We start from the raw sequence: 23,645 nt of genomic DNA on the forward strand, positions 1-23,645 counted from the left end.
GAACCTCCTGATGTCTCAGCCACTCTCCTGATGCTGTGGCAGTTCCAGTGCTCCCCTGCCACTTCTGCTTGAGTTTCAGCAGTGCACCCACTGGTCACAGAGTGACGGCTGCCTGCCACTCTTGCAGTGGGCCATGCTGTCCTGAGCTCCCACTTCCGGGATCCCCCACCATCCATAATTGGACATTGAATGCAGAAGGGACCTGTTAATTGGCCATCTCCTGCAAAGTTAGACCACAGGTCATGCTACTGACAAGGGTGGGTTGCAGAACCGGGAATGATACCAACGTCAAGTTCCCAGCACCCAAGGGAGAACTCAGCCCATAAATTTTATATAAAAATGTTTACATGGGATCCGTGGAATTTTTTACAACATAGGACGGGGCCTCGGTAGCAATAATGTTGAGAACTGCTGCGGTACCACGTGAAGAAATGACAATTAAACAAAGAGACTGTATCAATTTAATAACATTTGAATTGAGCTCCCGGTTAAATACATCCATTCATTCAGAGAATACCACTGTCCAATTGTACAAAAATCACAGGGTTATTTTTGCCAGTATAGCATATCATAATAAAGTAGAAAGGTGCTAAAACAACAGAAGCCTTATTATAAACAGCATTATAAATGTTATTGATGTTACTACTGTATTATAAATAAACTCATCACTTAAATTTATTGCATAACTTGTACTGTCTTCTTTAAACAGTGTTTCAGGAACTGAAAGAATATTACAGATATGCATCTGAATTTTTAAAAATTACGGGCCTGGATTTTATGGTTGAGATGATGGTGCAAGTATCAATATTTGCCATCATTACCCTGTAAAAGTGATAGCAACTTCTGGTAGTCAAACATACATAGCTAAACATAGAAATCCAGAAATTGCAATCAATGATTACACACTAACCCACAAGGTGTGCTGTTGTACCATTCCTCAAAACAATTAGAAATCACTGAATTGACATGAACTTCTACTTCTTGTGGACTATTACTTTAAAAATCCTTGAAAAAGTTCTTGTTGAATGAGGGATAACTGGGTTTTTAATGTCATATTAAGTCATAATTATTAATGAACAGCCTCTCTGGTCCTGAAAAACTCCCTCTTTGGCCCTGAAGAACAAATTTTATATCTGTAGAATGTCAAATTTCACCATTCTGTAATCAATATTCTGTATATTCTTTAAGAAATTCTTTTCTTTTTTGGGTTGTTTATAATATTTCAGCTTCTACCTTAATCCTTATTTCACTATATGTAAAATTATAAAAAGTGAATGATATAACTTGTTTGTTACTCCCTAGTATGCTGTCAGTGAGAATTCTTCAATGGGATTGGCTGGGTAGCCTGCTTGATGACATCACTATTGCTGGACACCAGAGATCCCCAATAGCTGCTGGCAGAATTAAATTAATGTGGAAAAGGTGAAATGCACAGCACAGAACTTGCCAGATCTTTCTGGACAGTTTTCTTAGAGTTCAGTGGTAAGCGTCATCACTTCATGCGGGTCACAAAATCTGGGCCAATAAATCAATATGACAAAAACCAGCAGAGGATAATTATTAACAAACCAAAGATTATTTAACTTTACAGATTAGGGATAGTGACCTAGAAATTGGATTGCACTGCATTTGTTTCATGCCCATCCCCCCAGTCGGACACACCACTGGCGGTCGTAAGTTCTCAAGAATTTTCTGTGGTCCCCATAACCACTTCAACCAGTGAATGCAGTTCAACTGCCAACCCCACGGCTCACCTGTTTTCTGACGTAAAGATGAATTTCAAAGCCCATTTTATGGCACTGCAATCTTGATTTATTTATATGCCAAATATATAAATGTGATTTCTTCCCAATAATTAAATATAGAAAACCTTACAAGCAAAAAACGTCATTAATCATGAAGTAACGTGACACCGGCATGTAATCTAACAAGAAAACAGAGGGGGTCAGCTTGTTCTTGTATCTATTTGTAGGTATGCGTTGCAAAATACATTCAAAATATGCTTTGTTATCAGAGGAATTATAAAATCAATTACAAAGGGCACACAAAGATTATAATATAAAAATATTAGGCAAAAATTTATCTTCTTTCTACTACGATCTGAACTCCTGATTGCTCCGGGCTCAGCTTCTTTATCGCCATCTGTCCGTTTGTTGTGAATTGGTTCTGCTCTAACCTATAGCAGAAAGAAAGATTATGAAATACTGTACAGACTGGAAATAAGACAGCTAATCTACATCTACTCTTTATTGCCACATTCTACATCTCCTTATCTTTCTATTTAAAATACTTCTAACCAGCACAAGTGTTGTTAGGTGATTCAGCTCCTCAAACCTGTGCCACTACTCAATTAGATCATTGGCTGACCTGCATCATAACTCCATTTACGCAGATTGTTTCCTTACTACCCCTGCCAAGCAATTGATTAGAAAAGGGAATAGGCTCCGCTTGGCAGTAACAGGAAGATGCCTGCTAAAGGCCCTTTGCAATCGGTCCAGGTTTTTGAGTGAAGGAAACAGCAACTGCTGTTGCCCACTGCAAAAGAGGAAATGGCCTTATGAAGGCCTCTGGAACAGATTGAGCCAAGAACTTTACAGTACATACTGTTGGAACCAGTTCTACTGTTGGGCAAGGAAAGATTTGCTGGAGTCGACAGTCGAGTTTGTGTGAAGGGTGATGGTCATGTAGCTCAAATCTATGCTAACTGTTAATCCATTTTTAAAGCATTGGTGGCATACTACCAGAAATATGTTGATGAAGCCTTCAAGAAAGAGATCAAGGACATCCTCATACAGTACATCAGGACCTTGCTGGTTGCTGATCCACACTGTTGTGAGGCCAAGAAATTTGGTGGACCCGATGCCCATGCATATTACCAGAAATCTTACCGTTAACACTTTTATTTGATTGTGGTAAGTAAATGTGTAATTGTCACATATTGAGAAATAAAAGACTGGAGAACAGCCAATATTGTTCATATATTTAAAAGGGAGATAGAACAAAACTAGAGAAATCTTGACCAATTTGCAGAAAATCACTGGTAGGGGTAATAGAAGCTTTACTCAAAGATCCAATAGAAAAATATAGAAATCGAAAATATAAGAATTCTTAGCATGGATTTCAAAAAATGTCACACTTGACCGACCTTATTGAATTTGGTGAAGAAGTAACAGGAAGAATAGACGAGTTTAATGCAGTGGTTGTGCAATTATTTGAATATTTGAATCTGAATTTTCAAAAGATCTTTGATAAGGTACCACATTGTAAACTCATGACTAAGGTCAGAGAAAGTGGAGTTACATAACAAGTGGCAGAATGGATAGCAACCTGGCTACAACAGAAATACTGGGCGGAATTTTCCACTCCTATCAGCGGTGGGAATCGTGGCGGGCAGTGACACTAAATTTGGCGTGATGGGAAAAGCCAGTGATACCGATGAGAAATTAGTTTGGAATTTTGTTCTCCCAACTTTGATGGCGGTTCAAGGTGGGTCGAATTTCCCACTGATCTATGTTGGGATCTATCATTGCATCTCATGAATGCTCATTAAAAGGCCAACTCACCAGAATTATGCTCCCCCTCCAAATTAAGTTTAATTATCCCAGAGGATAATTAGAAATGCCTGTTTCCCAACTGTATATAAATGGCATGCACCTGGCGAGCTTCACTTCTTCCAGGACTTTGAGGCCTGTAGATGTTGCTTTCTCCTTCTTTGAGGACCTCCACTTACATTGAGTGTCGCGAGAAAACACTATGCCAAGACTGGACAAGGGAGGCAGGTGAAGGGTGGAGGAGGCAGGGCAGTAGGGTGGAGCAGAGGCTAGATAAGGGAGGCTGGCTTATGGGGGAAGGGTGGGGAATGTGTCCAGGGAAGAGGTGCATGTCTTAGGGGGTGGGGTCGATGGGGTTGACGGTGCAATCCTGGGGGGAGAACTCAGGGTACTGGTGATAGGAGGGAACAGTCAGTCAACGGGGGGATTGGGATGCACTGGGGTAGCAGGTCCAGGGTGAGAGTCTGCCAGGTAAGGTTTCATCAGATGGGTCACAGAGACAGTCAAGATAGGTGGCTCAGATAAGGGGAGGGGGCAGGGTCAGGCTGGGCACAGGGACAGTAACAGGTATCAGCTCTAAGAGGAGGAAAGGCATGTGGAGGTGGAGCGTGATAGGGTCCAGGGTAGAGTGGGGAGGTTCAATTGTGGCAGAGGGGAGAGGAATGGTGACATTGGGTGGGTCTATGGTGATGGGGGGAATTTGGTGGGTGACGAAGGAGAGTAGATGTGGTAGAATGAGTTTGAAAGGTGATGTGCACCATTTTTCAAATCTGACCTAGACCACGCAGTTAGTCAGTCAATGAGATCCCTCAAAGTGGGAAGGGTGTCTTTTCGCGTGGGTGGAGTTCAAGATCAACACAAGTGGCCGACTAAAGGGACACCCTAATATTTATGATGCAACTGGATATCAAAGATATTCAGTTGTGTTCTCCTCTCCATGATGAAGCCCACAGGTTTGTTCCCAACTCATGGGCCTCAAAACTTCAACATCCCAGCAAGGAATGGAGCTGCCATTCATTCTGGGTCATTTTCCATCTGCTGTAGTCAGAGGCAGGGATGAAAGGAAGGAGGGAGGTGGATGCCTCCAAGAGGAACGGCTGGTGGAAGGCAGCCACCTCGCAACTCCAAACCTCCATCCCCGGGGGTGAATGGTCATGATTGACAAGGGATCATGCTTTTCTATGCTGCCAAGGCAATGGTCTGTCTATAGAGTTTCTAGAGTAGTGAAGGCAAGCAGAAAAGAATATGAGTGAGACTTCTTGCACATGGCTCTCATCACCCTGATCAAAGAGCAATGTCTCCAAGCGCATTCATGTATGAACAGGAGGAACACCCGTCTCTGGTTCTCCAGGATGCCCGACAGCTGGAAGGGGTATTGGGGGGGTGGGGGGGGGGGGGGGTGGGGGGTGGGTGGGGGTGGGTGCCATGTCTAGATGGAGGCCAGGAGAAGGGCTTAGCACTTCCCTGCTGGTTTTGAGACGGAGGGGAATCTGTAAAGGACTTGCTCGCTTTATGTGTCACTTCAATTAATTCACACAACCACTGAGGTGTCAATGATGCAAGCTGGATGGCAAACCTGCCTTGGTAATGGCTGTCATCCAGATGAAAAGGAGGGTGCATTGCAGATTGGCAAGAGCCACGAGGAGCCAAGGGCCTGAGCAACAAGAGGCAGCAGGACCTCAAGAAGGTCAAGAGGCTGGAAAACGTGGACCACTGCAATGGTGAGCATTGGCCTGACCATGGATGTATCACCAGCTGTGCTCTTATCTAGAGATGAGCAAGAGGCAATGCCGGAGGTGCACTCATATGTCCCGCGATGTGGTTGTTCACACCTGCCAGATTCTCCAGTACAAGCTGCAGCTGCAAGGACTCTGCAGGAGTAATGCGGAGCTCCTAGCCTGCATTGAGTGAATGCCTGTCCAGGTGCCATTTAAAAATGGCGTCAGGACCTTTAACCCCATGAGGTAACAGAGGAGTGAGCACCTTCCTGTCCTCCCCACCATACGATTCAGCAAACTCCTTGCGAATACATAATTAATGAGCTGACAAGTGGAAGATTGTGCGTGTTCACCCACCCCCGCTGCCCAGAGGGAATCATGCCAACTTTCCTGCCAGCCACCAGACTTAGGGTAGAATCATTCCAGATTTCCACTAAGTGCGGTAACAGGAATAAAAAAAGTTGTCTTACCCACCGCCTGCAACGGGGAGTTTTCACGCAACATCGTCCCTCCCGGTGCATCCTGCCTCATTAATAATGCATTCACTGGAAACACACCAGATCACTGGCAGGGCAGCATCTGATTCATTCGTCCCGCTGTCACCTCAGGCTAGAGTACTCGAGGCGCCATATTTAAAGGATGTCCCTGCACAGAGCTAGCACTGTCTAAGGGATCGGAAGCTGCGGAAAAGCCATGGCTGTTAAAGCAAGGAAAGATGCTGTTCCTAAATTTAGCAACGCCTCCCTCGGGCACCATCTGGATGCAGTGGAGACCTGCCATGAAGTCATTTACCCCTGCTTTGGGTGAAGACCAGACAAATCCAGCATGGGAGGCGGTGGCAGTGGTGGTCAGCACCAACACCCTGCAAAAGAGGCCAGCCACCCAGTGCAGAAAGAGGATGAATGATCTCCTCTGTTGCACCAAGGTAAGTCACTCTTCTCATCTTTCCCAACTCGTACACTCACAAGCCCACCACACATCCACAGGGTCCTCACTCACTGTCAGTTCAAGCACCATCCACCATTCACGCTCTCTCACACACCTTCATCTGCCCTGCTCATCCCATCCATGGTACAAATCACCGACAATCTTCTCATCCGGCTTGATATGTGTCCTGCTTACACTCTCTCCATGTGTATTCATGCAGGACAAGCTAGCACACAACAAGAGGGAGAGGACTTCCTAACATCAAGGTCCTCACAGACTTAAAATACAGTCATCCACCTGGCCAAAAACTACCTGGACTGTTCCTGTGTTGACGGTCGGTCAGTGGTGCTCAACTATGTGAAGATCCAGCAGTGTAACATCCATCAGACAACCATGCTGTGAGTCAGTTCCCCTGTTCCGCAGTCTCCTGCCATGCACAAATTATCTTTCCTTGCTTTCGCAGGCCTTTGACTCAAGCCCCAAAGACACCTCAGAAGAAGAGCCTGATGACACCCTAACTGCAAACCCATTACGACACTCACACACACCCTCCACCAGCGCAGAGACACATGCCTCCGAGGGACTTAGTTATAGACTAGCCTGGGGATCACAATCTGGTGAGCACATCACGCTGTCTGATCCACATCAGGCAGAGTCAGGGACTTCCCAGGTTTCCAGAACTTGGAGAACTGCTGGAGGCCAGAAATTTGCTGAGTCCAAGTCAGATGAGGAGCCTCTGGACTCAGTCATGTCACAGTTGCTGGAGCTGCAAAGGCAAGCTAGGGAACATCAGTAAGCGATGTCTGCTGCACTCCTCAGATTGCAAGGCACGATGGAGGGGTCTGTTCACCTTCAGGCTGAAGTGATAGCATCAGTATGCCAACGCAGGATGGTGATCACCATGGAGACATTGGTCCAGGACATCGCTGCTGCGCGGGCTGATGCCAAAGTTGGCCTCCAACAGTCTCAACGTGAGAGGGGTGCAGGGCAGCTCGATCTCACTCCAGTTTCCCTTCTCCTCAAAGAGTCACCCAGGAGCCGTCAGGCACCCATAGGGAGGAGAACCAGAAGCTCAACACCCCAGGGCCATCCATCCAGGTGACTCTGGGAATGTCCAGCCGATCCAAATCCCCTCTTCCTGGGACCCCCGCAGTTCCAGCTCCACAGGCTAAGGAGGGCGCCACTGGCCAACAGCAGGACATCCAAAGCAGGCCAAGCCCTCCAGATCTCAGCCCTCCAAAGGAAGCCCACCAAGGTCATCAAGACAGGCTGCCTCCACCTCTGCTGTGGATGTCCGGGATGCACCAAGATGTAGCGGCAGGATTAGGAAAGCTAAGAAGATGTAATTACACAGCCTGGACATGGATGTTAATCACTTGTAACATGATTACAAGTTATCATGTTTATTATTGTCAATAAACTCCCAAGGATGTCTCCTCTATGGCTCCTTGTTATGATGTGTAGTCTTTGTGTCACTCAGATATGAAACCTCGGTTCCTGCGCAAAATAAAGGCAGGTGTTTCAGTCCAGAGCCTCTTCCCTGTGCTCGGTGCAGCCTTCAGACCAAAGTGATGGTCCGGCCTCACACTCAATGAACACATTAGTGATGCCTGCACCTCAATGGTGCTTGTCGTTGCTGCCAGAATGTTGTAGACAGGCATCACAGAATTCTGTCATTCTCTCTGTGTGCTCTCAGCACTTTTAAGGTGAGTTATGAGAATGCCTGCACCTGAGCTGAGAGCACAGCATGCAGTCTAATGGGCAAAGCTGCAGAAAATCGGTTGGGTGGAGTGGGGCAGAGGTGGGTGGGGTCTCAGGTAGCCATGCAGCGCACTAATCTCTGGCCATCCAAATGGGGGCCAGCACTCTACGGGAAGCATTAAGGGACCTTCAGACTCAACCAAGACAGGTTCTTCGTACACCCATGCTAACCACATGTCTCTCTCTTTCATCCTACAGGAGTAGTACATCAGGAGCATGGAGCCTGGTGAACTAATTATATGCCTGATGGCTTACAGAGAGCATAGATGACAGAGGCAAGAGTGACTGAGGCTCCTGGCTACGCAGAGGCAGGAGCAACATGCTCTGGGAGAAGGGGCGCCTGGGGCTCCTGCACGTGCCCCCGGAGAGCCACAGCAAGTCATTGCTGGTCAGACCCTTGTGACAGCCAGGGCCTATAGACGCCACCTTTCATTCCTGCACATGACTGAGAACCAGTGTTGCCGAAGACTGGTCACAGTCACATCTGCCAGCTAATGCAGGATTTGGTGCCACGGGGACATGGAGGGCATCCACTGCCAGTGGCCGTGAAAGTGACAGCAGCACTCAATTTCTATGCCTGTGGCTCCATTCAGGGTTCCACAGAGACCTCTATGGGATCTCTCAAGCCTCCACCCACAAACGCATCCATGAGGTCACAGATGCCATCTTTGTGAGGGTACACAACTTTCTGCATTTCACCCGGGACCAGGAGAGCCAGGATACAAGAGCAATTGGATTCATCCAAATCTCAGGTTTCCCACAGGTGCAGGGTGCCCTTGGCTGCACTCACATGGTGCTCAGATCTCAATCACTGCACACGGTGGACTTCATCAACTGCAAAGGATTCCATTCGCTGAATGTGCAGCTGGTGTGCAAACACCAGAAACATATCCTGCAGGTGTGCGCACAGTTTCCAGGGAGTGTGCACGACTCCTACATCCTCAGTCGGTCACGGATCCCTGACATCTTCCAGGGTCCACAGAAACTGCAGGGATGGCTCCTCAGGGACAAGGGCTACCCACAGAGGCCATGGCTGATAAGGCCCATGCAGCAGCCTCAGACTGCAGCAGAGCGACGGTATAATGAAGCTCATGAAGCAGCTCGCAACTTGATGGAGCAGACCATTGGGATGCTGAAAATGAGGTTGCGGTCCCTGGACCGGTCTGGTGGAACCCTGTAATACAGTCCTCAGAGGGTGTCACGCATCATCGTCGTCTGCTGCACCCTTTACAACCTGGTGCTGCAACAAGGAGAGGAGCTGGCTGAGGAGGAGATGGAGGAGCTGGAGGTCTCCTCCGATGAGGAGGACGCCGATAGTGATGAGGGTCAGGTGACCGCCAAAGGCGACAATGACTAGGATGAGGCCCTCACACTGGCTAGACGAGGCACGCTCGGGAGGCACTCATAGCTGCTAGATTTGTGGAGGATGATGATGACATGCAGTGAGGTGACCCCATAAATCCTCACATTGCATCTGTGAACGTTTGACTCGAGTCTGGCTTACAGCAGCATGAATACCCTCTGTGAGAATGCTCCTGTCATGCAGCAGAGGCCCTGATAGTCACTCGATCACAGGCAGATGATGACAACATGGAATGAGGACACTCCAGAAATCTTAACACAGCCTTTGAGAATGTCTGACTCCTGTCTAGCTGAGGGCAGCTCGCTTGTGCTCCGTGATCAGGGTCATATCATAGAGATGCAGCCATGAAACTTTAGAAGCATCTGATCCTTTGTCCACCTTCAGCACCTGGGCCCTTCAGGAGCACAGCGTCACTGGTCACAAATGCTGACGAGATAGAGGCCAGCCCCACCCAAAGGTGCCGAGAGCACACCGAAAGAATAAGAGAACTCTGTGGCACCTGCCAACTACACTCTAACAGCAATGACGAGCATTGTTGAGGTGCAGGCATCAGTAATGTTTCCAGGGAGTGTGAGGCCGGACAATCACTCTGCTCTGAAGGCTGCACAAAGCACAGGGAAAAGGCTCTGGACTGAGACACCTGTCTCTATCTCGTGCAGAAAGGTTTCACATCTGAGTGACAAGAACATTGCTCATCAGGACAAGGAGCCACAGGCAGGGAGACATACTTGGGAGTTTATTGACAATAGTGAACAGTATGTACAAGTGACTAACACCAGTGCCCAGGTTATGCAACTACATCTTCTTAACTTTCCTAACCCTGCCACTACATCTTGGGGCTCCCCGGACATCCACAGCGAAGGTGGAGGCAGCCTGCTGACGGCTATGCCATGTCTGTTATGACTTTGTAAAGTGTCCTCTGGAGGGCCGAGACCTGGAGGGCCCCGGCCTTCTTTCAGGGACCTGCTGTGTGGCAGTGGCACCCTCCCTTGGCCTGAGGAGCTGCAGCTGCTGAGGTCACAGGAAGAGGGGATTCGGATGGGCCAGACACTCCCGGGGTCATCTTGATGGATGGCCCCGGGGTGTACACCTGCTGATCCTCCTCCTTATGGGTGCCCGAGGAGAAGGGGTAGCACTGCTGGACCCTCACTTGGTAGACCACTGCCGCCCTCACAATCAGCACAGGACTGGTCCAGACCATCGCCGGCCAGCTGGATAGCTCTGTTTTCAAAGTCTGTGAGGACCTTGATTTCAGGCATTCCTCCACCAGTCTGCGACCTCTCTCTCTTGTTGTGTGTGAGCTTGTCCTACATGAATAGGGGTGGAGAGAGTGTAAGTGGGATGCCTGCCAGACCAGATGATAAGTGTGCCTGGCCTGTGTGGGTAGTGAGTGGTCCCATGGACGGGATGAGGACAATGACGGTGAGTGTGAGAGAGTGAATGGTGATGTCCCTTGAACTGGCAGTGAGGGCCCTGTGGACATGTGATGGGTTTGTGAGTGTGTGAGTTGAGAGTGATGAGAAGAGTTACTTACCCTGGTGAAATAGATGAGATCATTCATCCTCCTGCGGCACTGGGTGGCTGTCCTCTTTTGAAGGGCGTTGATGCTGACCACCGCTGCCACTGCCTCACAAGCCTGGTTGGTCACACTGCTGCCCATCCTGCAGCCAGAGCGGGGACAGGGGGCATCTCGGCAGGCCTCCACAACATCCAAAAGGCATCCAATGACGTGTCGCTAAACCTGTGAGCTGCAGTTTTCTAACCTTTCATGAACATCTTCCCTGCAGCAGTCATGGGCTGGAACGCTGAGATGTGTGCGTGCGGCTGGACTTAAAAATGGCGGGCGGTATGATGAAACGGCAGGGCAATAGCAGGTGGGCGAATGAGAGCCCGCCCACCATGGAAACAGCGTGTTTCCTGGGAATGCATAAATAATGTAGTGGGTTTGGGACGATACAGTGTGACAACCCACCATCACGGCCAGCGTTAGACATCGTATTACCTGTTCACTACCGCACTTAGTGCAAATCTGGGGTGATTCTGCTCAATGAAGCGGTTCAATAGAGAAGATTCAAAAACTAGGGCCATAATGTAAGATAATCCCTCCTGAAATAGAGACTTTGGGAGAAACTTCTTTACCTAAACAGTGATGAGAATTTTGAACACACAACCACCTAGAGTAGCTGAAGCAAATGGCAGAGATGCTTTTAAATGGTATCTAGAGAAGCATATGAGAAAGAAGAGGACTATACTGATAGAATAATATGAAGAGAAGTTAGAGGTAGCTATTGTGGAGCATAAACACTGGCATGGATCAGTTGGACCAAATGGTGTTTCTCTGTTGTAGACTTGACAAACAGAAGTCTAGCAATTTCAGTTTTGACATTTCAAATTGGTCTAACCTCAACAGCTTTCTGGGAGAGAGCATTCTAGATTTACAATACTCTTTGTGAAGAAGTGCTTTCTGTCATTAGCTCTGAATGGCCTAGTGCTAATGTTAAGGTTATGCTCCCTCTTCTGGATTCTCCCGTAAGAGGAAATAGGTTCACCCTATCTATCTTAGCAACTCCTTTAATCATCTCTCTATGCATGTTAAGGTTACACCTACCCCGTTAAATATAGACAAAAAGAATTCACAGCATTTAATAAAGTCAGATTTTATTTGAGCTAAAAATGGTGAATGGAAAGCAAAATTCCAGAGAACCTTCCAGTAATTCAAATGCTATCATGTTTGGTAAAGAAGGTTTTGCTGTTTGTCATGCTTCCCACATGACAAACAAACATTTGTATGTATTGTAGATAGTTCACAGCTTCTTACCTTTAGATCATGAGAAGTTTGTTGATTCATTCATGGGATGTGGTGTCACTGGCAGGGCCAGCATTTATTGCCCATCCCTAGTTGTCCTTAAGAAGATGGTGGTGAGCCGCTTTCCTGAACTGCTGCAGTCCATGTGATGTAGGTACACCCACAGTGCGGTTAGAAAGGGAGTTCCAGGATTTTAGCCGAGCGACAGTGGAGAAACGGAGATATATTTCCAAATCAGAATGGCAAGTGGCTTGGAGTGGAACTTCTAGGTAGCGGTGTTCCCATGTGTCTGTTGCCCTTGTCCTTCTAAATGGTAGTGGTCGTGAGTTTAGAAGGTGCTGTCTAAGGAGCCTTGGTAAGTTTCTGCAGTGCATCTTGTAGATGGTACACACACTGCTGCTACCATGCTTCAGTGGTGGAGGGAGTGAGTGTTTGTGGTTGGGGTGCCAATCAAGTGGGCTGCTTTGTCCTGGATGGTGTCAAGCTTCTTGAATGTTGTTGGAGCTGCACTCATCCAGGCAAGTGGGGAGTATTCCATCACACACCTGACTTGTGCCTTGTAGATGGTGGACAGGCTTTGGGGAGTCAGGAGGTGAGTTACTCACCACAGGATTCCTAGCCTCTGACCTTGTCTTGCAGCCACGAGAGTGCAATCAACCTTTGGTTATAAGCTGGGAATTTTCTAGGAGCTGCTCCTACTTCATCGCTGTACCTTTGGCAGATATGTTAGGTTCCATTGCATTTATGGCAAAGTTATGGTTTCAGAATGCAAGTAGCTCCAAGGAAATTCCCATTCTTTGCATGAAACTGGATTTCAGTGGACAACTGGTTTAACCGGCTACTGGATCACTATTATTCCACAAACTCATTGCTCAGATCATCAGCTGAATTTTTGGCCCTTGCAAGAGCTAGGATCAGAGGTGGATAGGAGCTAAAATTAGTACCGCCAGCCTATGAACCCGTTCCCAGGCTCCATTCCGTCCCTGGACCATTTTTGTGGAGGCAAGCAGCAGGTAGCCATTCAGGCTTATTCAGAGCCTAATAAAAGCCAATTAAAGTTCCAGTCAGCCTCCAGGTTCCCACAGGTGACAGGGGGCAGTTTAGCAGGATCCGTGAGGCAGGCCAGGGGACTAGACTCCAGACAGGCCCAGAAGCCTTTCCTACCTGCCTCGGTGCAAGGAGAGCCACAAGCCCCCTGTAGACCCTACCCACTGTCCTTAATTGTTTCCCCCCAGGAGCAGACTTGGGGCAGGAAACAGTCTGAACCGTTGTTTCCTGCCCCAGGAGGAAATCCAGCCCTATGTATTAGCAAGTCTTCTTTTATATATTCATTAAAACTCATCAAATAACACTGAATTTCCTTTATTATTTAAAGGGAAATTGAATTCTGCAAAAAAAAAGGCTGAATACTTAATAAATCTGTGTGAAATTACTTTGTCTACTATTTTGGTCTTGACGCTACCCAGGTTGCAAATAACACATTGTGTTTGTATTGTAATAGTGCATAACAGAATTTCACTCCACATATTCTTTTCTTTTGCTTTTCTTCTGTAGCATCGGTAACTCAAAGCACGTGACAGAATTAGTGCAGACATACTGCACACGCAATTTAAATAAATAATAAATTTACGATAAACTCACCTTATAACTTCCAGATTGCTACAGGTCAGAATGAAGCTGCAGAAGTTCTTTATGGAGCTGTCTGTAAATGAGTTCTCACTTAAGTCAAGATGTGTTATTCTCTGTGTTGTGCTGAGTGCGGTTACAAGTTTCTTACAGCATGCATCAGTGAGAGATGTTTGCTTTAACCTAGAGAAATCAGAAATAGAAAATGGGCTAGTATTAGGATTATTATTAGAAGAGATTTTGGAGCATTGGTGATGGAATCTGGGGGTTTCTTCCTCCCATTTTTGCCTCATCTCTTAATATCTACACTTCATGCCACTTAACAGAATCTAGACAAGTACATGACGAGCATTTAGGCTCTGGTTTCTGAATGATTCAGGTATCACAGCAAATTCATTCAGTATTACAATATAGCCCCAAAGCATGCAGGTTTATAGCCCCTGAAAACACCAATTGCAGTCCACTGCCACCACTTCAGTGTAGCAGTATTCCAGGATTACCTACTGGTAGTCTTCTCCCTGTCAAAATTCCAAGAGTTGGAATATTTGCATAAATGGGTGAGCATCTACATCAGTATCGGCACAACTGGAATAACTGCCAGGTGGAAAGGGAGGGAATTTGCTTTTTATTTATTCGTGGGATGTGGGAGTCGCTGGCTAGGTCAGCATTTATTGCCCATCCCTAATTGCCCTTGAGAAGGTGGTGGTGAGCTGCCTTCTTGAAGCGCTGCAATCCATTTGGTATAGGTACACCCACAGTGCTGTTAAGGAGGGAGTTCCAGGAATATTGCAATATTAGTCACTGTGCAGCCTGAATGCTGAGAATTCCAACCAAAGAGGCTTTCGTGGTACAGCACAGATCACATAGCCCATTCAGCCCATTTTACCCATGCCAGCTTTTCAAAAGGGCTATCAAAATATGCCCTCTGCACTGTTCTTTCCCCATAGTCCTGAATATTTTTCCTCTTCAAGCATACATCCAATTCTCTTCTGTAAGTTACGACTGAATCTGCTTCCACCATCCTTTCAATGCTTTCAGGATTATAACAATTTGTTGCTGAACAAAGACCTCATCTCTCCTCTAGTTTTTTTGCCAATTACTTTAAATCTGTGTCCTCAGGTTACTGACTATCCTTCCAGTCAGAACAATTTTTCTTTATTTACTTTGTCAAAACCCTTCAGAATTTTGATACTTCTATTAAATCTCCTACAACCTTCTCTATTCTAAGGAGAACAATCCTAGCTTCTCTAGGCTCTCCACATAACTGAAGAGCCTAATCTTTGGTAGTCTCCATGGATTGCTACCTTCACGTGATGGAGAGGCTTGACGTGCGCACCAACAATCCCTTGAGCGATGCCAATCAGGAGTTCCTTGCTCCAGGAGGTCCAAAAAGTCCTTAACAGCAGAACAGGTGAAGACAGACTGTGTGTCTCACCAGGTGCGATGGCAAAAGAAGGCTGCAGTGGCAAGGTAGTTCCAGTCATTGTGGCTCAACATATCACTGAAATCCAACCTCCAAACTAGCAAGGTCGTGTGGACAATGACAGTACCCCAAGGTCCCCATGTTAAACAAAGTTACGTGCACACTTCTACCAGGGTCCATTTGCCAAGTCCTGAGGTGATGGAGAATTGGCGACGGGGACAGGGCTGTGAAACTGGGAGTCCAAAGCAAGAATCTGCACACAGGCAACAGCTGCATTAAGATCATTGGCTACCTTTGTTGGGACAGAGACGTCTTTGGACAGCAGCATCCATGATTGAGCAATCCTCTTCAGGATACCCTCTGCTCACCCCAAGTGACGAAGGGGCTAGAAAAGCTGCCGTGGCAATAGACCATCCCGCTCTCTCCTGCCAAAGGGACCATATCCTGTGGGACCACCATCTTTGTGGTCAAAGAAAGAAGACTCAAAATTTCGCAGTTGGAATGTTAGAACACTCACAGATAATCTCATGAGTGACCACGCAGAAAGAAGAACTGCACTTGTATCACATGAGCAATCAAGACTCAAAATTGACATCGCCATCCTAAAGACTGACAATGACCCTCATGTCCATGGTTTTGCCATCTGGAATAAGATCTTGGATGCATTGCCAATACTCCCCAATGGCATAAATGAAAGGCTCATAAAACTTCACCTACAGCTCAGCCACAATTGATATGCCACTTTCATCAGTGCTAATGTCCTGACCTTTCACTCTGATGATTATTTTAATAAAAAATTCTAATCTGACCTTGGTGAAGTCCTCACTGCCATCCCAAAAGAAGAAAAGGTTATCCTTCTGAGGGACTTTAATGCCATGTTTGGCCGTGACTCCTATGTCTGGAGAGGAACCATTGGGAAAACAACATGGGAAAAACCAATGCAAATGGTGTCCTCCTGCTGACAAAGTGAATTCAGCACATCCTTATTGTTACAAATACCTGCCAGAAGGACAAATATAAACCCACAGGGAGGCAGCCTCATCCACAGATTGGCACATTTGGATCATGTCATTTTTCGAGTCAAAGTTACAAGTAATATCTGCATCACTCAATCCATATGGGGTACTGATTCCTGCTGGACAGATCATTGACTTGTTCGATCGGTGATGAATATCCACCCAGCACCAAGACACTGCAAGAATCAAAAGTCTAAGAAGAAGAAGATCAATGTTTCAGCCCTAAAGCAGACCAACTGAAGGGAAGGATTTGAAGCACATCTCACATCCAATCAGAACAGTGGGCTCAAATAAAGTTAGCTGTACTAGACTCCTATGTCCAGCCCATTGGGTTCGAGCATCGTTGTCACCAAGACTGGTTCGATGAAAACAATGCTGAAATATGCGATTCTCTAGAACCAAAACGAGCAGCCTTCTTTGCCTGGTAGACAACCCAAGGTCACAAATTCAAGAAAAGTGTCAAGAACACCAGGAACTCTTCATTGCATTCATTGACCTGATCAAAGCATTTAACTCAATAAATTCTGAGATTCTGTGATTGTTCTCCAGAGATTTGGATGTTCATCACAATCCTGCAACTGCTGCTTGATGATATGACTGTAAGTCTTAAGTGAGAGATCTTAAAAAGGTCCCTTCAAAATCTGGACTGGTTTCAAGCAAGTTTGTGTGAATAGCCCCCATACTATTTACAATCTATCTGACAGTGGCTATTCACCTCATCAATGGTCAACTGACCTCTGGTGTGAGTATTAAACACTACCTGCATGGAATACACTTTAACCTCAGTTGCCTGTATGCCAAATGACCACCAGAGACATATATGATCTACAGTTTGAGGATGACTGCAGTGTCGTTTCCCACTCTGCACCAGATTTGCAAGCCACTCTCAATGTCTTTGATTCTGCATGCAAGAGACTCAGCCTGTTCTTGAATGTTCCCAAAACAAAACTCATATCAACCCAGACTTGGTCAGTCAAATATTCCACCTCCCGTATACGGTGAAGGAAAGACTCTGGAATATGTTGAGCACTTCCCATACCTTGGCAGCCACCTCTCTCAAAAGACCACCATTGAAGAGGGAAGCCAACACTGGGTGAGCTGCGCAAGCACAGACTTCTATAAACTCCGCAGCGAGTGTTTGACAACAAAGACCTCAACAAGTCAACAGAAGTCCAATTGTACACAGCAGTAGTCATCACCATACTCCTATAATGCAGTGAGACCTGGACTGTGTCTCAGCGACACGTAAGAGCACCAGAGAAATTCCATTAGCAATGCCTCCATCATATCATCCAGATTCAATGCTAATGTCCTTTTTAAAGCCAGCTTCACAAGCATTCAGACAAAACTTTTGCAAACTCAACTACGATGGACTGGACACTGTGTCTGGACGGCCTTAAAGCATCTCCCCTACCAGGTCCTCTTTTCTCAACTCTCAAATGACCAGCATTCCGGTGAGGACAAAGAAAACTCTTCAAAGGCACTCTGAGGCTTTCCTTCAACTGAAGCAGCATTGACATTAGTAGAGGAACTTGCTACCAATTGTTCAAAATGGCAACAACTTGTCCAAAAAGCTGCATTGTGCTTTGAGTCCAAATGCCATAATGATGAGACAGAACGGTGGCAAAGAAAGAAAGAAAAGGAAACAAATCCTGCGCTCCAGATCCCGCTATCTCATGGGATGTGCTACCACATGCGCCCAAAGATCTGTGGGTCGAAAATTAACCTGTTCATTCACATGAAGACCCATAGCAGAAACTCATCACCCTGAGTAGGCGTCATCCTTGAATCGAGGGACAGCCAACAAATCCTTGGTACCATTCTAGTAAATCTCCTCTGCATCCTCTCTACAATCTTGACATCCTTTCAAGTGCAGAGAATTGATCCTTTTCCAAGAAGAAGCCAACTTCAAATTTCCACCAGCATGCAGGTCACAAATTCTTCCTGTTATTACACCCCTGGATTATTCTATCATAGGATTAAATAAAATATGAGGACAATCCCAAAAGTAAGGCATTCAGACAACTTCTAAGAGTAACCAAAACCATTGTCAAGAAAGAATTTCTGAGACAGTCAAAATTTGTAACATTGCTCATTAAATTCCTCTACTATTTTAATAGAAACATTAACTCATTCATTTAAATTGAATAATACCTCTACTAAAATAATACCAGAAAGGGTAATTCCATGAAAGTGCATTAAGTGTACATGAGCTATTATCCAATAGTTTCATTTCAAAACCCATGCATAGTTTTAGAATAGACTGTAAAACTGGATTTAGATATTTAACTCTGGCACCCCACTGTGGCCTATTTAAAGGCTGCAGGATGTGACTGGAGATAAATCTCAGTGTGAATTCTTCCCTCGCAGGGCCTTGCATACAACAACAAAAGCTGAAACTCACCAAGGCTACTTAGAAGCACCTTCCAAACCCACGACCACTACCATCTAGAAGGACAAGGGCAACAGGCACATGGGAACACCACCACCTGGAAGTTCCCCTCCAAGCCATTCACCACCCTGAATTGGAAATATATCACCGTCCCTTCACCGTCGGTGAGTCAAAATCTTGAAACTCCCTCCATAACAGCACTGCAGCTGTACCTACATGTAGTAATTGTAAGTTAAACCATTTCTTGCTGTTATGGGGATCTTGTGACTGTACAGATGAATCAGCCGCAAGTGTGGGAATCTTAGGGGTGGGGTTTTTAGCCTTGGTCTTGGTACAAGCAAGTAGCCTCCACTGAAGCCTGTAAATAAAGTTTACTGTTTCTTACAAGAAATCAGTCCAATGTTCCAAGCTTATTACACCACACCACAGGGACTTCAGTGGTTCAAGAAGGCAGCACACCACCATCTTCTCAAGGGCAATTAGGGATGGGCAATAAATGCTGACCTAGCCAGCAAAGCCCACATCCCTTGAATGAATTTTTAAAAAGCAACAGTTTATGTTTATATAGCACTTTTAGTATAATTAAATATCGCAACTTGCTTCACAGAGGAATTATAAAGAAGAATTTGACACTGAGTCACATAAGGAGATATTAGGGCAGATGACAAAAAAAGAGGTAGTGGGTTTTAAGGCCTATTACTGGACTACTAATCCAGAGGCCCAGGCTAATGCTCTGGGGGCATGGGTTTGAAACCCATCATGGCATCTGGTGAAGTGATAAAAATCAGGGATGCTCAAGAAGCTGGAAAAAGAGGTTGGTTGTAGGGGTGGACTCAAGGGTCAGGGCATAAGCATTGATGATAATGACATATTGGTTGGTTATAGCTGACCTGTGAGTAAAGTGTCATGAGTCTTTTATTTCTACAACTGGGAAGCTCTGGTAATGCATCCAAGACCCTATTCCTGATGGCAAAACCAATTCCATGGGTATGAGGGTCACTGCCTTTCCTTTCCAGTACCAGGTGTTTCTTCCTTTAACCACCGCTCCCCAGAATGGAGTGGGGCATCACCCCGGGCAGTGATGTCAATTTGAAGTCTTGATAGCTCACATGATAGAATTGCAGTTCTTCTTTCTGGATGGTCACTCTTGAGATTATCCATGAGTGTGCTGACATTCCAAGTTGCAAAAGTTAAAGCTTTCTTTAACCACAAAGGTGGTGATCCTGCAAAGTGTGGTTCACCCACCAGGAAAGAGTGGCACACCCTATTTTTTGGACATGTTTTCGAAATGCTTCCTCATTTGGGGTGAACTGGGGGGTATCCTGAAGCAAACAGCTCAGTCACAGATGCTGCTGCCCAAAGACACCTCTGTCCCAACAAGGGTATCCAATGACCTTCATGCATCTGGTATCTATGTGTGGATTTTTTTTTATTCATTCAAGGGATGTGGGCTTCACTGGCTAGGCCAGCATTTATTGCCCATCCCTGATTGCCTTTGAGAAGGTGGTGGTGAGCTGCCTTCTTGAACTGCTGCAGTCCATGTGGTGTAGGTACACCCACAGTGCTGTTAGGGAGGGAGTTCCAGGGTTTTGACCCAGTGACAGTGAAGGAACGGTGATATATTTCCAAGTCCGGATGGTGAGTGACTTGGAGGAGAATTTCCAGGTGGTGGTGTGTCCATGTATCTGCTGCCCTTGTCCTTCTAGATGGCAATGGTCATGAGTTTGGAAAGTGCTGTCTAAGGAGGCTTGGTGAGTTCCTGCAGTGCATCTTGTAGATGCTACACACTGATGCCACTGTGTTTCGGTGGTGGAGGGAATGAATGTTTGTGGAAGGAGTGCTCAAGTGGGTTGCTTTGTCTGGATGATGTCAAGCTTCTTGAGTATTGTGGGAGCTGCACTTATCCAGGTAAGTGGAAAGTATTCCATCACACTCCTGACTTGTGCCTTGTAGATGGTGGCCAGGCTTTGGGGAGTCAGGAGGTGAATTACTCACCACAGGATTCCTAGCCTCTGACCCACTCTTGTAGTCCCAGTATCTATATGGCTAGTCCAGTTCAGTTTCTGGTCAATGGTAGCCCCCAGGATTTTGATAGTGGGGGATTGAGCGATGGTAATGCCATTGAATGTCAAGGAGCAATGTTTAGATTCTCTGTTGTTGGAAATGGTCATTGCCTGGCACTTGTGTGGCATGGATGTTACTTGCCATTTGTCAGCCCAAGCCTGGATATTGTCCAGGTCTTGCTGCATTTGGACATTCTTGATTAGGGAATCCCAGGTTCACAGCCCTGTCCCTGTCATCAATTCTCCATCACCACAGGACGTGGCAAATGTACCCTGGTAGAAAAGTACATGTGCCTTTGTTTAACATGAGGACCTTGGGGCATTGTCATTGTCCACGTGACCTTGACAGATCTGTGTTCATATACCAGTGACATATCGAACCACAACAGCCTGGACCACTTTGCTGCTGCAACTTTATGTCACCTTTGCAACTGGTAAAATGTCTCCCGTTGCCTATTCTGCTATTAAAGACTTTTTGGACCACACTTTGTCTGGCACCTTTCTCCAACCTTGCCATTATGGGTGGCCCTACCAGGAGCAAGAAGCTCCCGACAGTTTCACTCAAGGGATCGTCAGATTGCACAAGCCTCTCCACCACGTCAAGGTGGTGATGAAGATCTTAAGGAAAAGTTCAGTTCTGACCTTGATGAAATCCTCTTGGCCATCCCAAAAGAAGAAACAAACATCATTTTGGGAATCTAATGTCAGGGTTGGTCATGATTCCCATGTCTTGAGTGCAATTATTAGGAAAACCTAAGTGGAAAAAGCCAACAAAATGGCGTGCTCCTGCTGACAACGTGTGCCCAGCATGGCCTCATTATAAAAAAACAGCCTCTTCTGCCAGAAGAACAAAGAATAAACCATATGTATGCATCCTCATCAAAGCATTGGCACCTCCTGGTTTATGTCATTATTCAAGTCAAGTCTAAGTGATGTCTGTATCATTCAATGCATTTGAGAGACTGATTCCTATTGGGCAAATGATCAATTTGTTCGATCGGTGATGAACATCCACTCAGCATTGCAAGACCCAAAAGTCCAAAAGGAAAAAAAGCCTGACCAAAGAGATGGATTCCAAGTGGAGCTCAGGACTAACCTGGAAAATCTTCACACATCCATCTCAATTTCAGTACAGTGGGATCAAATAAAGCCAGCTGTACTAGACACCTGTGTCTGGACCCTTGGATTCCAGCATTGTCGTCACCAGGTCTGATTCAGTGAAATCAATGTTGAAGTATGTGACCTCCTGGAACCAAAATGAACAGCCTTCATTGCCTGGCCGAGCAATCCAAGGTCACAACTCAAGAAGGCCATGTTGAAACAGCTCAAGGTTGACACCCAAAGACAAATCCAGAAGATAAAGGACATTTTTTAAAATTAATTCACAGGATGTGGGCTTCGCTGGCTGGGCAATATAAACAGCAATATATTTCCAGGTCCAGATAGTGAGTGTCTTGGAGGGGAACTTCCAGGTGGTGGTGTTCCCATCTATCTGCTGCCCTTGTCCTTCTAGATGGTAGTGGTTGCGGGTTTGGAAGGTGCTGTCTAAGGAGGCCTTGATGAATTCCTGCAGTGCATCTTGTAGATGGAACACACTGCTGCTACTGTGCGTCAGTGCTGGGGGGAGTGAATGTTTGTGGATGGGGTGCCAATCAAACGGGCTGCTTTGTCCTGATGGTGCCAAGCTTCTTGTGTTGTGGGAGCTGCACTCATCCAGGAAAGTGGGGACTATTCCATCACACTCCTGACTTCTGCCATCTGGTGGACAGGCTTTGGGAAGTCAGAAGGTGAGTTACTCATTGCAGGATTCCAAGCCTCTGATCTGCTCTTGTAGCCACAGTATTTATATGGTTAGTCCAGTTCAGTTTCTGGTCAATGGTAACCCCCAGGATGTTGATAGTGGGGGATACAGCAATGCTAATGCCATTGAACATCAAGGGATGATGGTTAGGTTCTCTCTTGTAGGAGACGATTATTGCCTGGCACTTGTGTGGCGTGAATGTTACTTGCCACTTGTTGGCCCAAGCCTGGATATTGTCCAGGTCTTGCAGCATTTGGACATGGACTGCTTCAGCATCTGAGGAGTCATGAATGGTGCTGAACATTGTGCAATCATCACCAAACATCCCCACTCTGACCTTATGATGGAAGGAAGGTCATTGATGAATCAGCTGAAGGTAGTTGGGCCGAGGACATTATCCTGAGGAACTCCAGCAGTGATGTCCTGGAGCTGAGATAACTGACCTCCAACAACCACAACCATCTTCTTTTGTGCTAAGTATGAATCCAACCAGCGGAGAGTTTTCCCCCTGATACCCATTGACTCCAGTTTTGCTAGGGCTCCTTGATGTCACACTCGGTCAAATGCAGCCTTGATGTCAAGGGTAGTCACTCTCACCTCACCTCAGGAGTTCAGCTCTTTTGTCCACATTTGAACCAAGGCTGTAATGAGGTCAGGAGCTGAGTGGCCCTGGCGGAACCCAAACTGGGTGTCAGTGAGAACTGTTGATGACCCCTTCCATTACTTTACTAATGATCGAAAGTAGACTGATGGGACGGTAATTGGCCAGGTTGGATTTGTCCTCTTTTTTGTGTACAGGACATACCTGGGCAATTTCCCACATAGTCGGGTAGACACTAGTGTTGTAGCTGTACTGGAACAGCTTGGCTAGGGGTGCAACGATTCTGGGGCATAAATCTTCAGTAATATTGTCGGAATATTGTCAGGGCCCATAGGCTTTGCAGCATCCAGTGCCTTCAGCCGTTTCTTCATATCACCTGGAGTGAATCAAAGTGGCTGAAGATTGGCATCTGTATTACTGGGGACCTCTGGAGGAGGCCAAGATGGATCCCTCCACCACCACCACCACCACCACCACCACCAGCACCACCACCACCACCCCCCCCCCCCACCCCCCCACCCAACCCACATCCTCTGGATTCAACAAACACTCGTCTCCTTCTTGAAGCCAGCTACACAAGCAATCAGGAAAATCTCC

The 23,645-nt window shown here is 46.3% G+C and overlaps 1 protein-coding gene and 1 pseudogene across 1 annotated transcript in view; one reads left to right on the plus strand and one right to left on the minus strand.

Moving 5' to 3' along the window:
- Positions 1-448: 448 nt before the first annotated feature.
- LOC121287217 (NACHT, LRR and PYD domains-containing protein 14-like) overlaps positions 449-23,645 on the minus strand; it is a 49,351-nt gene continuing 26,154 nt past the window's right edge. Inside the window, exons 8-9 of the mRNA XM_041204898.1 lie at positions 13,768-13,935; positions 449-2,176 (exon numbers count right to left, since the gene is read on the minus strand). Of these exons, the coding sequence (XP_041060832.1) occupies positions 2,080-2,176; positions 13,768-13,935 (265 nt within the window). The 3' untranslated portion in view covers positions 449-2,079. The remainder of the gene's footprint in view (positions 2,177-13,767; positions 13,936-23,645) is intronic.
- Positions 2,466-18,614, plus strand: LOC121292696 (annotated as a pseudogene).

Source organism: Carcharodon carcharias, chromosome 2, assembly GCF_017639515.1.
Source record: "Carcharodon carcharias isolate sCarCar2 chromosome 2, sCarCar2.pri, whole genome shotgun sequence".
NCBI classification, from domain to species: Eukaryota; Metazoa; Chordata; class Chondrichthyes; order Lamniformes; family Lamnidae; genus Carcharodon; species Carcharodon carcharias.